The 12,794-nt window shown below is 41.1% G+C and overlaps 1 protein-coding gene across 1 annotated transcript in view; it reads right to left on the bottom strand.

Moving 5' to 3' along the window:
• Positions 1–5,997: 5,997 nt before the first annotated feature.
• The window catches only part of kctd16a (potassium channel tetramerization domain containing 16a), a 33,011-nt gene continuing 26,214 nt past the window's right edge, over positions 5,998–12,794 (bottom strand). The window contains exon 2 of the mRNA XM_017484749.3: positions 5,998–7,236. Within this exon, the coding sequence (XP_017340238.1) occupies positions 6,779–7,236 (458 nt within the window). The 3' untranslated portion in view covers positions 5,998–6,778. The remainder of the gene's footprint in view (positions 7,237–12,794) is intronic.

The following is a 12,794-nucleotide window of genomic DNA, read 5'->3' on the forward strand; positions in this document are numbered from 1 at the left end:
AACCCCACTGAAATCCTGTGTAAACTGTAGAGGAGAATCCACAAGAGAGAACCGAGGACCTTTGCTCTGTATTCTCCAATCTCATCAAGCATTATCAGAGAAGACTCAGTGCTGTTATGTTGGCAAAAGAAGGTCACACAAAGTACTCTCAGATCTTTGCACACACTCCGAGATCCCCTGACACTCATCTGCTGTCTGTCCATTTCTCTCTACCCTGTAGTACAGGAGTTAGGGCTTTTAGTGAGGCTGCCCCAAAACTGTAGAACTCTATTCCTTTCCATCTCTGTGCTTGCAACCCCCTTCCTTTTGTGGAAAACTTATTTTCCACCCACCCTATGATTCATATGCATCTGTTTTATTGTGCATGCTAACTTTAAGTCATAGTTATATAAAGCTCTCTTTGCGTTTTATTATAAATATGTTTTTCCTTTTCCTGTTTAAGTTTTAGTAATATTATTACATGGTTTTATGTTCTTAAATGTACATGTACAGTACTCTTGAGAACCCTGGAACACAAGCATGTTTTTGTTTTAATCCTGATGATTACAGCTTACAGCTCATGGAAATCAAAAAACCAGTATCTCAAAATATTAGAATAAAGGATTTATAATAATATAATAGTCACCTACTGCTTTTATCACAGGAGAAACAACACCACAGCTCTGTTTATGACACTGTTAAAGTCTATTCACACATACCAACTGTACACCTGTACCAACACGATAGATCAGGCTGGTCCCCTGTCCTGCAGAGTTTACCTCCAATCTCAATCTCACAATTTTTACAGCAGAATGCTACTGTGGAGGACTTCTTTCTGTGAAAATTTCAGGTTTGTATCTGGTCCCCCACCAAAGAAACTCAACCCGAAAGTGCCATTTTAATTGCACTTTCTCACCCCCATAAAATAATAAAAATAAGACAAGTCTCAAGCCTGAAAGTCTGAAATGTTCTACATGCAAACAATACTTACCTACAGTTGCGGTTGGAAGTTTACATACAGTCATCATGAACATGAATGTCATTGCAATATTGGGCTTTCAATAATTTCTTTGAACTGTTCTTTTTCTGGGGCAGAATGAATGTATAACAAAGAAATTCTTGAAAGCCCAATATTGCCATGACATTCATGTTCACAATGAGTGTATGTAAACTTCTGATCGCAACTGAAAAAAATAAAAAAAATAAAAATAAAAAATAAGACTGAGACTCGAACCCTTCCTGTTATAAATTGACCATAAAACTGGAACTGTGGGCAATCTTGAACATTACAATTGGACTTAATTTCTAAGTCTAAGTAACACAAATGTGCAAAATGTTTATATTTATATATGTACCTTGTAATGAGCTATTTGTTCCAAGGAGCTAGGACCATGCTGAGCTGAGATATTGAGGTTTCCATGGAAAAGATGTATAACCAAAATTTGTTGTGTGCCAGGACACAAAGATGGCCGCCGTAGTTAAATTAAGTAAAAAAAAATGTTTAAAAAAAATGAATACCAAAACAGTGCATAGAGGTTTTGCAATGCCAATACATAGAGGTAATCACTCAAAAAAAATCATTAGAAAAGTTAAAAACAGTTGAGCAATCTGCATCGGACCACGTGTGATGGAGTGACCCTATATACATACTGATTATGCAAGGATGCCAATAACTGCTTGAAATTCCTCATTTTTGCTTGTATTTCCTCATTTGTAGGTCACGTTGGATAAAAGAGTCTGCTAAATGAATAAATGTAAATGTAAATCGTGACACATGGTTTAGGTTAGAATTCACCCATATTTCATATATTAAGCTAAATAACCACAAAGCCTTTTTTTTTTTTTTTTGGCAACCTGTACCAATTAGTGTCAATAATTCTGGAACTGAGTGTATGTGATAATCACAAATACGGCAGAGACAGCGGATTTGGTATTAGACTGAAAAAAGAATCAGGAGTATTCCTTTGAAGGCATCCATTCGAAAGGCAAATTAAGACTCTGATATCAGATGTGCTTCATCACTGTGCTCTGCCCCTTGTTTTGCCCCATTTATAGAGAGCTGGACTGAAACAAAGAGCCGAGTCACTGGCCATTCATTCTTAACTAAACGGATCGTCTGCTGTTGATTCTGTACACAGATTAGCAGCCAGTCCACGCGGCCAAATTCCAAAGCTGTCTCATGCTCTTACAGTAGCATCGATCCGTTCGGATGTCAGGGATATCCGGCGGGTCATTTAGGCTTATGGGATGAGGCAGAAGTGCACAGTGGGAGTGAGAGCTCAAGCGTGGAGATTTACAGAAGGATTCCTGTAATGCGGTTGGAAATATTCACTATGCATAATAGATAACATATAGCAGCAGAAATGGAAATTTACATACATTTGAAGGTGAATTTGTAGGTGCAGTATCAGTATTCAAGTTAGGAATCTTCTCCTCAAGTATTTAATTCATACATTATTCCGTAACATCTGAAATCGTGCCTGTTTACTTCCTGTTTCCTGTTCATGACTCTAATTAGTCAGCGCATTTACACCGCTTATTTATTCTTCTGTGTCGTGAAGCGTTGTAGTTTGGTCTACTGATGTTTAAAGCCGGTCTTACTCTCAACACGATATTGAAAATGGTATCACCAAAAAAAAGGTGCTGACAGGTTAAATGCCACTGGTCACTTCAGTCTGAAAATGTTGACAGCATTCAGTTTGAGCACTTCAAAAGAAATGGAACTTTTCCATTACCTGGGTGGTTTTGTTTGTTTGTTTGTTGGTTTTTTCCTCTAAGGCTACGTCCACATTCATCCGGATAGATCTGAAAACTGTATTTTCGTTTTAAAACGCTCTCTCTCCGTCAACACTGGCGTTTTCGAACATTTTCCAAAACTTGCTTGCCCACATTGAAACTTCTGAAAACGCTTACATCCCAATACTGCGCATGCGTAAAAACCTAAGAAGCTTTCCATCAGGAGTTTATATACTCTCCATTTCTTTGAATTGATGTGGCAATGCCAAAGGAAAAGCACAGAGTTTTCGAAATGGACAAAAGAAGGGGCGGAGTTGTTGCTGAGTTTAACCCGAGACTGGGAAGTTGCAAAAGCAGGTGAAAATGTACAGTAGAGTAGAAATGGTGCCAAAAACGAATACGGTTGAAATATTGGACTGCAGAATTGCAATCACGAGTGGACGATCCCTTTGAAGCTTGTACAAAGTGGCATCACTCTTTAACAACACTTTCAAACCGGACAGCAACAACTGCAGTACAACATCGTCCACCGTCTGGTTTGTGTTGAGATGAATGGGTCACATGATTGCGGCACATACTGTAACTACAAATCCGTCATGGTTTTTGAATATCTCCGTTTTCTCGGTATTCAACACAACGCGAAAACAGCGTTTTTAAAATTGATCCGCTTGGGCGAGCATTTTCGAGAAGCTCAGTCAACAGAAACACTTAGAGAAAACTTAGAGAAAAACTCGCGTTTTCAAATTGATCTAGATTAACATTTATTTAGCCAAAGTGATTGTTGGATTCAAACTCATGAAACTCACCACACACACCGACTATACTAGAGATTATAGGAACCACACTATGCTCATGATGGATTTTATCTAATGCTGGTAACTAGGCTTCTGGTGTTTATATAGGATCGTGACAATACTCGCATGACGTGAAGTCCGACTAAATGCAGAAACTTTTCCGACAGGTCGATCAAACTCCTTAACTGGGCATTGCTTACCATCTCACTGTCACGTATTGGGAAACTCTGGACTCCACTTCCCATCAGCCACTGCACTGCACTGCACTGCACTAGTTGTCACATGACCACCTGCACCTGATTCACGTTTTGGTTAATGAGCACTCATGGGTATAAATAGTCCTTGTCTGCACCATTAGTTGGTCTTTCGTTGTCCATGTCTCGACGTTTGTTTCTTGCCACAGTGTGTTTCAAGGTTGTTATAGTGTATTTGTTTCTTAGTACGTTTCTTTGCGTCTGCGTCTGCGTCTGCGTCTGCGTCTGCGTCTGCGTCTGCGTCTGCGTCTGCGTCTGCGTCTGGCTCAACCATCCGAATTGTGACAGAACGAAAGACCAACTAATGGTGCAGACAAGGACTATTTATACCCATGAGTGCTCATTAACCAAAACGTGAATCAGGTGCAGGTGGTCATGTGACAACTAGTGCAGTGCAGTGGCTGATGGGAAGTGGAGTCCAGAGTTTCCCGATACGTGACACTCACACTGTGTGATTCACATGTGATTTACCATCCAAATTATGGAAGCAAAAATACAGCATAGAGACTTGTTAAGAGCATTTCTTAAGGCAAAAAGAATTCTTAATAGACTCATGACATTTAAACACCATTGAATTCACAACTATAAAATACACTACTTCAAAAACCATACATATTTGTTTTCAGTGCTCAGAGATTTTAAAATTCATGAATTTATATTTAAATAGTTGTTTTTTTTTTTTTTTTATTCATTCATTCATTCATCTTCAGTAAGCGCTTTATCCTTGTCAGGGTCGCAGTGGATCTGCAGGCTATCCCTGGAATATTGGTCGCGATGTGGGAAAACAGTGACTGGAACATCAGTCTATTTATTTAAGAGCAATCCACTTCCGATCAGCATTGATTTTTGGAAGACTGGAGGAAACCCACAAAGACACGGGGAGAACATACAAAACTCCACATAGACAGTAAACCGAGTTCAGGATTGAACCTGGAACCCTGGAGCTGTGAGGCGGTGATGCTTCCCGCTGCGCCACCGTGCTGCCCCAAGGTTATGTCAGGGGTCATCTTCAACATCTTCAAAAATCTTCAACATCCCAATTTTATTTTTTTTTACTCATTCCATTGCTCAGATTCAAAGTTCGCTTTGGAAAACGTTTGTTGGGCCTGGAATGCAATAAACCGATATTTGGCCAATCCGCACACAGGCTTTATGAATTAAATGTAGTTTAATTTTCATTATTACAATTTCTCTGTATTTTAAAATACAAATCTTAATGTCTCTTTTTTTTTTTTTGCTTAAATACCGATTCACATGCTTTTTAGCCATGATTTTAAAAAATTGTTGGCGGCAGTAAACTTTTGTATAAATTGTGCATACAGTGCATGCCCGACTTAAGTGTTTCTTTGATTCTTTAGCTCCGAGTTGTTTTAGTTTCGCTGCTTATCCCAAGTCATGTTTTGGCCATCTGTTTATTACCATTTTGATTTGACTATGAATATGAATCTCCCCCTGTTCAGTCTGTTTGCCTTTGATCTGACCTCTGCTATAGTCGAAATCTGCAGTTCTTAGTAGCTGGAATAAAGAGATTTTGCATGTAAATCCTACTGCATTCACTTTTACCGAGCATTTCAGAGGAGTTGTTAACATACAGGCCTATTTATACCACGATTACTAGATTTTTAGTTCATTTCTGGGCCAAAAAACCTTCACATGTATAAATCCATATTCATCAGACTTTTGGGTGTATAAGAGCAAAAGCCTCTCGGTTTCAGCTGAAATGTGGTGACACTGCAGATTCTCTCTCCCGAATATAAATAGTCATGTCTAAAAACGATATTTATGACGCATGTATCTCTCGCTAGGTTTAAAAACGAAGGAACGTCGAACGCACGGAAAACCGAGGAAAACTGTATTACAAATCCCACCTCTGTAATGAGCAATGAACTCAAACAACGAGGGAGCAAAAAAAAAAAAAACACAGCAGATTAACTTCAGTCTGGTTTGTAATGGATCCAATAAGACTGTCAAAATTGTGAGAGCACTCGGATATTACATCGGTTGGAAAATTGCATATTTTTCTGGTTCGTTGTTTAGTTTTTCTCGTGATTTTCCTGGTCCAGTTTGCTGAAAGGTGCATTTGATACAAACAAGCAAAATTGGCCACTTGCTTGTTCTGCTCAAGCCTGTGATTGACTTGAAAGCTGTGCCCTTTCCAAATGCAATGTGAAATCTCACTATACACCGCCAGTCACAGATACACAGCCAGTCAAACGAAAAGAATTGCGTTTAAACTCCGTTCATTTAATAAATCATTGCACATTCACAATAAGGGATTCTTCATACACCCCGAGGCAAAACCAGATCAGATACACTACAAATAATAATCCCGACAAAAATGTTCACGACGAGAACACAATCTAGCAAATCTGTGCTGCTCTATTGTTTCGGATACATTGTCATTTGTGAGGATGTGATGTTTATGTTATATTTTTCCCTAAACGTCAGCGAATTATACAGGGTGTAATATATAGCACTAATCCATTAGGAGGTGAGGCAGTTACTCTATATTGCAATCGTAATGCCTAAGCATGCACTGGGAACAGGGAACGTTGGTCATAAGCAAACAAAAATTGGCAAAAGGGGAGAGATTTGTGTTAACATACAATCCATACGACACTGAATTCTTTTGTGCTTTTTGTTCCACGTTCACACATAAATCCTGTACTCGAGACTACAGGCAGAAGTGTCTGATTCGTGCAGTGTTGATAAGTGCTCGTTTAGTGCATGTCCAAGCCATTCCACTGTGTTCTTTACAAGGCTGGTTCATTTAGACACTGTGAAATTGATTTGCAGCTTGAGTAATTGTGCTTTGTAACAGAACCTGTACAAGTCGCTCAAGGTTAACTGCATCTTTTGCTGTGCTTTATGCGACTTGCTAAAAGATTAGACCAAGAGATTGTGCTCAAGTGAAGTGCAAATCGAAGTGTGATCTTAAGCACTGATAGGTAGATTGTGTTTCCTCCTTCTTCCTTGCTCCTTTCTCCTTCTCTTCCCACTCCTTTCGTTCTCGCTTCACAGGTGATACTTCCTCAGGAGGTCAGACTGCCACGTGTTCTTCCTGTTCGGGAAGCGCTCAGGAATCCGAATGCGTCGGAAGTCCTGGATGCATTTCTGCAGCTCTTGCTCTGGTGTTAGCTTCTCCTTAGCAGGTTTCCTCTTGGACGGGGTCATGAGGTCACGGGGACCTGTGGTGCGAGTGCGCAAAAGCTCCGTCCTCCGACGTGTCTCCGTCTGCATGGCCTGGGCCGGGCCTTTCTTCACGGTACGCTCCAGAGTCTGGATGTGGTGGTGGTGTTGCTGGGAGACGGGACGGGCGATCACTGTCTCCTGAGGGGAACTGGCCTCTGATTGGGTCTCGGAGCAGGAAGTGGAGAGTTCATTGAAGGACGTGCCACTCTCACCCTCTCTCTCACTCTTCTGGCTCTTGCAGCAGCACTCGCAGTGAGAGGACGACCAAGCTGATGGCCCACCTGGAAAGCATACAGAAAAGACAGAAAAGCTCTGGAGCAATCAAGACATGCTTATTTGAGATATATATCGGCTATCACATCCATATTTATGAAGATCAACTGCAAATCAAGGCCCATCAGGTGCACATTTGGTGTCATCTTGCAGAGGATTCGTTCCTAAGTGGATGTATGCAACTCTGTAACAAAGGTCACCGTGGTCAGACAAAGCAGTGAAAAGTTTCATGACACCATTAGCGGACAGTTACATTCCAGCCGCCTCTCTGATGTAGATGATGCATTTCATTACTGTTCGTTCCTAGCTTTATGGCATGCCATACAAAATGAGCATTTATCCTCTAACAAATAAGTCTCATCAACACAAGGCATTGACATTAAGCCAAACACATCAGCATGCATACAGAGTCGTTAAACCAATCACTTATCACTGAAAGGTTGCACCACGCATCTGACCTTATCAGTGACATTATACTGTGAGGAATCAACATTTAAATCGCAGTTTGAACTTTAATAGGATTGATTTTGTATTGTGTTTAGGGATAAAAACGTAGGTTCGGTCACAAATGGTCTAAGGCTTGTCACTGATAACGGTGAACATCAGACACCTTTTGTGTTCTGTTAGACAGGTGTGTATCAGTGCAGGCAGAGTTGAACGAACAAAGATATGAGATATGATCACTAATATCTCCACAGAACTCCCAAATCCTCATTCACTGTTTGACAGTAACTTATTCTTCAATGTACTTAGTGGCAAATTGCAAAATCCCATATTGGACTCCTGTGCTATTGAACAAAATGGACATTTTGCTTCACTCCCTAGTGTGAGTCAGGCTAATGGTTTCCATTCAAAAAAATTCCCATCAAGATGTAATTATTCTCAAACGTGTTAAAGTTACAGACGCAGGATTCAATAAGCATGTAGTCAGCCATATTATTGAATCTCCTAAATATTTGGTGGCGCTTTCCTGTTTCCTAGCAGACGGCACAAAGCTCAGGATCGTTACACGTGATCAGATTACAGATCCACTAAGTGAAATCATTAAATCAGTCTTAGAAATTAGCTTATTGTCACTTCAGAGATATCAGACTTCTGCAATTCTCTCTGAGCTTCCTAAAGGGTTTTACTTAGAACCCTGAAAACCCCTATGGAGGACCCTACAACTGAGGGATTTTTAGGATTACATTACATTACATTACATTACAGCATTTGGCAGATGCCCTTATCTAGAATTAAATCATTTTAATGCAACTGAGCAGTTGAGGGTTAAGGGCCTTGCTCAAGGGCCCAACAGTGGCAGCTTGGCAGGGCTGGAATTTTTCACTCAGGACCATCTCATCAGAAGTCCAACGTCTTAACCGCTGAGCTACCACTTCCCTCTAAGCGGAGGGGTTCCCTTGTTTTGTCTTGTTTTTAGGACGCTTAAAGAGTATTACAGAAGTCTGTTGGTCCCTGATGGTGATATGATTTAATGAACTTTAATGCATACAGTAATATTGTGTCTATTTATTAGAACCAGGGAGCTTTATACTATTACAAATCATTAGAAAGGTGGAACCTCTCCTCTGGCTTGAATGATTTCTTTTCTACAGTTGACCTTGGCAGAAGCACAAACCACATTCTATTAACAGCAAGATCTATTGATAGTTTGCTAATCTCCAAAGCTATAACATATCTAGAAATCGTACGGACACACAAAAAGCGTGTGAGCATATGTGTGTGTGCGTCGCCCTTTTATAGTCCACCCCTCAAGGGTCCTCGCTGTGTTTTAAAGAACACGAAGACCTTATCTCCTGAACAGAAGCTCAATAAAATAAATCTGATACACCTTCCCCAGGGGTTTCTTATTTCTTGTTTTCTCCTTTTCATGTTTCTGGGTTTGTCTTCTATTACACCATGCTGTGTCCTGTTACACAGTGATGTGCCCTCAAAGATTATCCCCTGATCTGGACTACAATCCATCAGCTGTTCTGTCGGAGCTCATAATAACCCAAGTTCAATCAAAAAGCATTGGAGTGTTGGATAGGGCAGCAGTCTCTTGGCACCAAGTGCAATAATGAGCTGAAGGACGGTTCTGTGATTGCCCTGGGCTGGGAAAAAGGGTCGAGGGAGAGGTAGAATCAGCTTCCTAATGGCTAATCTATAAGAGCAAGTGCAAAGGAAGCTGTGGAGCAATTTCACTTCACAGAAATTAGATCAGCTTCCATTCACTCCTTCCCTATCTCTCTCACTATATGTGTTTAAGCCAGCTTCTCTGACACTCTCCGAGTGGAGCGCTCTGTAGGAAAGGGCTCCGGCTGTGCGCATTGTTTTCGAGCGATTGGCGCGGCCCGTCGGGATTTCCAGTCTAGGACTCGAGCCAAGCCCAGCGAAAAAGATCATAAAACTTTCATTCTGCAGTAGGGAAATGTGCACTGCATCGAACGCCTTGACAATTCACCCCCTGTGCCAAACTGGAATGCAGCAGAGGTTTCTGAGAATCCTCTTTTATTTTTTTCCCCCAAGTGCGGATTTGCAAAACCATTCACATACATCTCATACTGATAAGAGTCATATTGCGCCATATGCTGCCAGCTACGCATTTTTTGCTGACTGCTGAACATCACACTATAGCTTCTAATATTGTTTCATTTACAGTTGTATTACATATGGAAGGTATTTTATTCCCCACGGTAGAGTACAGTACAGTCTTAGGTAAATATTGTACATAGGGAGTCTGAAATTGGCTTTCGAAAATGGGTAGGCTGAAAATGGCTTTATTCAGCAAGTATTCAGGGTAGTTTATTGAATGTATACTTAGGAAGCGCATTTATATAATCACTTCATTATAATTATACAGAAGATTGTTGCAATATCTCTAAGCCCAATCATTGATCGCATTTTCTCTGTTTATTATAATCTCTCTCTCTCTCTCTCTCGCTGACTCTCTGACTCAGCTGTCCGGATCGTATTGCAGACCCATTAGAGCACGGGCTTGTCTCTGGACCTAATTTAGTTTCTATATGTGAGCATTCAGAGGAATCACTTAAAGGGCTGATGAGACGCATTTGGCAGAGAGATTGGGCTCAGACGGTCATGACACAGGAGGTATTTGTTCTTATTCAGCCCCTCCACCCCCGATGATTCACTTCCACCACTACCACCACCACTCTCTAGTTTTCTGCATTTCCCTTCGTGTAACCTGCTCTTAATGCCTCAGACACATTCAAAACAGGAAGCTGCAAGAATTCTGAGCTGAGATGAAAAAGCTCTCTTTACAACGCACATGATATCACTACAAAGAAGCTGGGTCTGCATTTCTGCTTCAAAAATACATCAATGGTATACTGTAAGTATTCAGTCTAAATTAGAGATGTATTTCGGGATAGGTAAAGTAAGGTAGGGTATTGTCATTGTGTACAATACAACGATATTTACTTTGGCAACTCTCACAAGAGCATTTAAACATAAACCTCTGAAAGGAATTTTAAAAAGTTCAAAAAAAAGAAGAAGAATGAAGAATTAATAAACAACGCACACTAAAATATATACAAAATTGCACATAAATGTGATGCTTTAATTATTGAAAAGTGTTCTGAGATGTTTATATTGCACAAGTGACAAAGCGCACTATGGTGCATGTAACAGCAAAGCAGCAAAGGGGAAGCTTATTATCAAATGGTCCTTAGTCCTTAACAGCTGTAAAGAACTAGGGAATTACTGGGATGATTACGGGATGACGGCAGCTACAGCTTTGTGAAAGAAGTTGCATGTCAGTCTGTTTGTGTGTGAGTTGATGGCCCTGTACCTCTCTCCAGATGGCAAGGGAAGAACCATTCTGTGCCCTGGGTGAATGGAGTCATTAATGATGCTGCAGGCCTTTGTTTGCAGCCGGATAGCATATACAGTGTCCAGGTTCAGGAGCTCAGTGCCTATGATGCGCTCTGTTGATTTAACTACACGACACAAGTCTTTGTGGTTTTCCCTAGTGTAGCTAGCATACCACACTGTGATACCGTATGTCAGTATGCTCTCTTGGTAGTCTGGCAAACTCTGTTTGAGTTTCCGCAGGAAGAATAGCCTTTGTTGTGCTTTCTTCACCAGGTGAGAGGTGTTGACGGACCACGTGAGATCACGCACACTCCAAGGAACTTGATGTTGTTCACACTCTCCACTTCCTCTGCATTTAAATGCAGAGGGAGATGGGTGGTCCTCCTGGATCTCCTAAAGTCTATGATGATCTCCTTGGTTTTTGTGGTGTTCAGGATTAAATTATTGTCCATACACTACTGAATTAGATGTTGTACCTCCTCCCTGTAGGTGGTTTCCTCATTATCAGATACGAGTCCCACTATGGTGGTGTCATCAGCAAACTTTACTATGGAGTTGGAAGAATGGATTGGGGTGCAGTCATGCATGAAGAGGGTGAATAGGGCTGGGCTAAGCACACAGCCTTGCGTACCTGTGTTCAGAACCAGCGTGGAGGAGGTGTGATTACTTATTCTGACGTGTTACGGTCTGTTAGTGAGAAAGTCCATGATCCATGAGCAGAGAGCTACCTCTAGGCCCAGGTTGCCTATTTCGCATATAAGTCTGTTAGGAAGGATAGTGTTAAAAGCAGAACTGAAATCAATGAATACCAGGCGAACATAACTGTTTGGCTGCTCTAAATGTGTTAAGGCTATGTGGAGTGCGATTGCGTCATCCATAGATCTGTTTGCTTGGTGATGACTGCCTTGATCAGGGGTGTCCAAACTTATCTGGAAAGGGCAGGTGTGTGTGCAGGTTTTCATTCCAACCAACCACACCTGAGTCTATTGAAAGCCAAGATCAACTGATTAAACAGGTGGAATCAGGTGTGGCTCCTGCTTGGTTGGATTGAAAACCTGCACCCACACCGGCCCTTTCCGGATTAGATTGGACACCCCTGGTCTACATCCTTGAGGATGATGTTTCTGATGTGTGACAGAATAACTTTCTCAAAGCACTTCATGATAATGGGGGTTAAGGCAACTGGGTGGTAGTGGTTGAGGCAATCCACCACAGACCTTTTGAGCACCGGAACGATAGTGGTGGACTTGAGAGAGGTGGGAACCGTGGCAAGCTGTAATGAGAGTCTGAAGAAGTTTGCGAACACCCCCACTAACTGGTCACCACATGTTCTGAGTGTGCGGCCCGAGACCCTTTCAGGTCCGGCAGCTCTGTGGAGGTCAACCTTCCTCAGAGTGGCTCTCACTTGATGACGCTGTAAGGAGAGTGCTGTAAGGATGTTAACTAATTCAGGCACTACAGGTAGCGAGACGATTTCTGAATCTATAATGTTTTCTCACGAACTGTAGTAATAATAATAGTAAACTCAACAAAAATTGTATTTCATTCTTTTGTCCACTCGTGACATCCGCATTATGTGAAAGTTTGCAAATTTGTAGAACGCTTTAAGATCTGCCCACTTGGTACAATTACGTCATCATTAATTAACCATGAATAGCTTGTTTCCTGAAGTCCATTTATGTGTCATTAAAATGTACCATACATGTCAATTTAATTTATTAAAATGAACCAATATAAGTGGAAACACATTAAT

The sequence above is a fragment of the Ictalurus punctatus genome, chromosome 14 (assembly GCF_001660625.3).
Source record: "Ictalurus punctatus breed USDA103 chromosome 14, Coco_2.0, whole genome shotgun sequence".
NCBI classification, from domain to species: domain Eukaryota; kingdom Metazoa; phylum Chordata; class Actinopteri; order Siluriformes; family Ictaluridae; genus Ictalurus; species Ictalurus punctatus.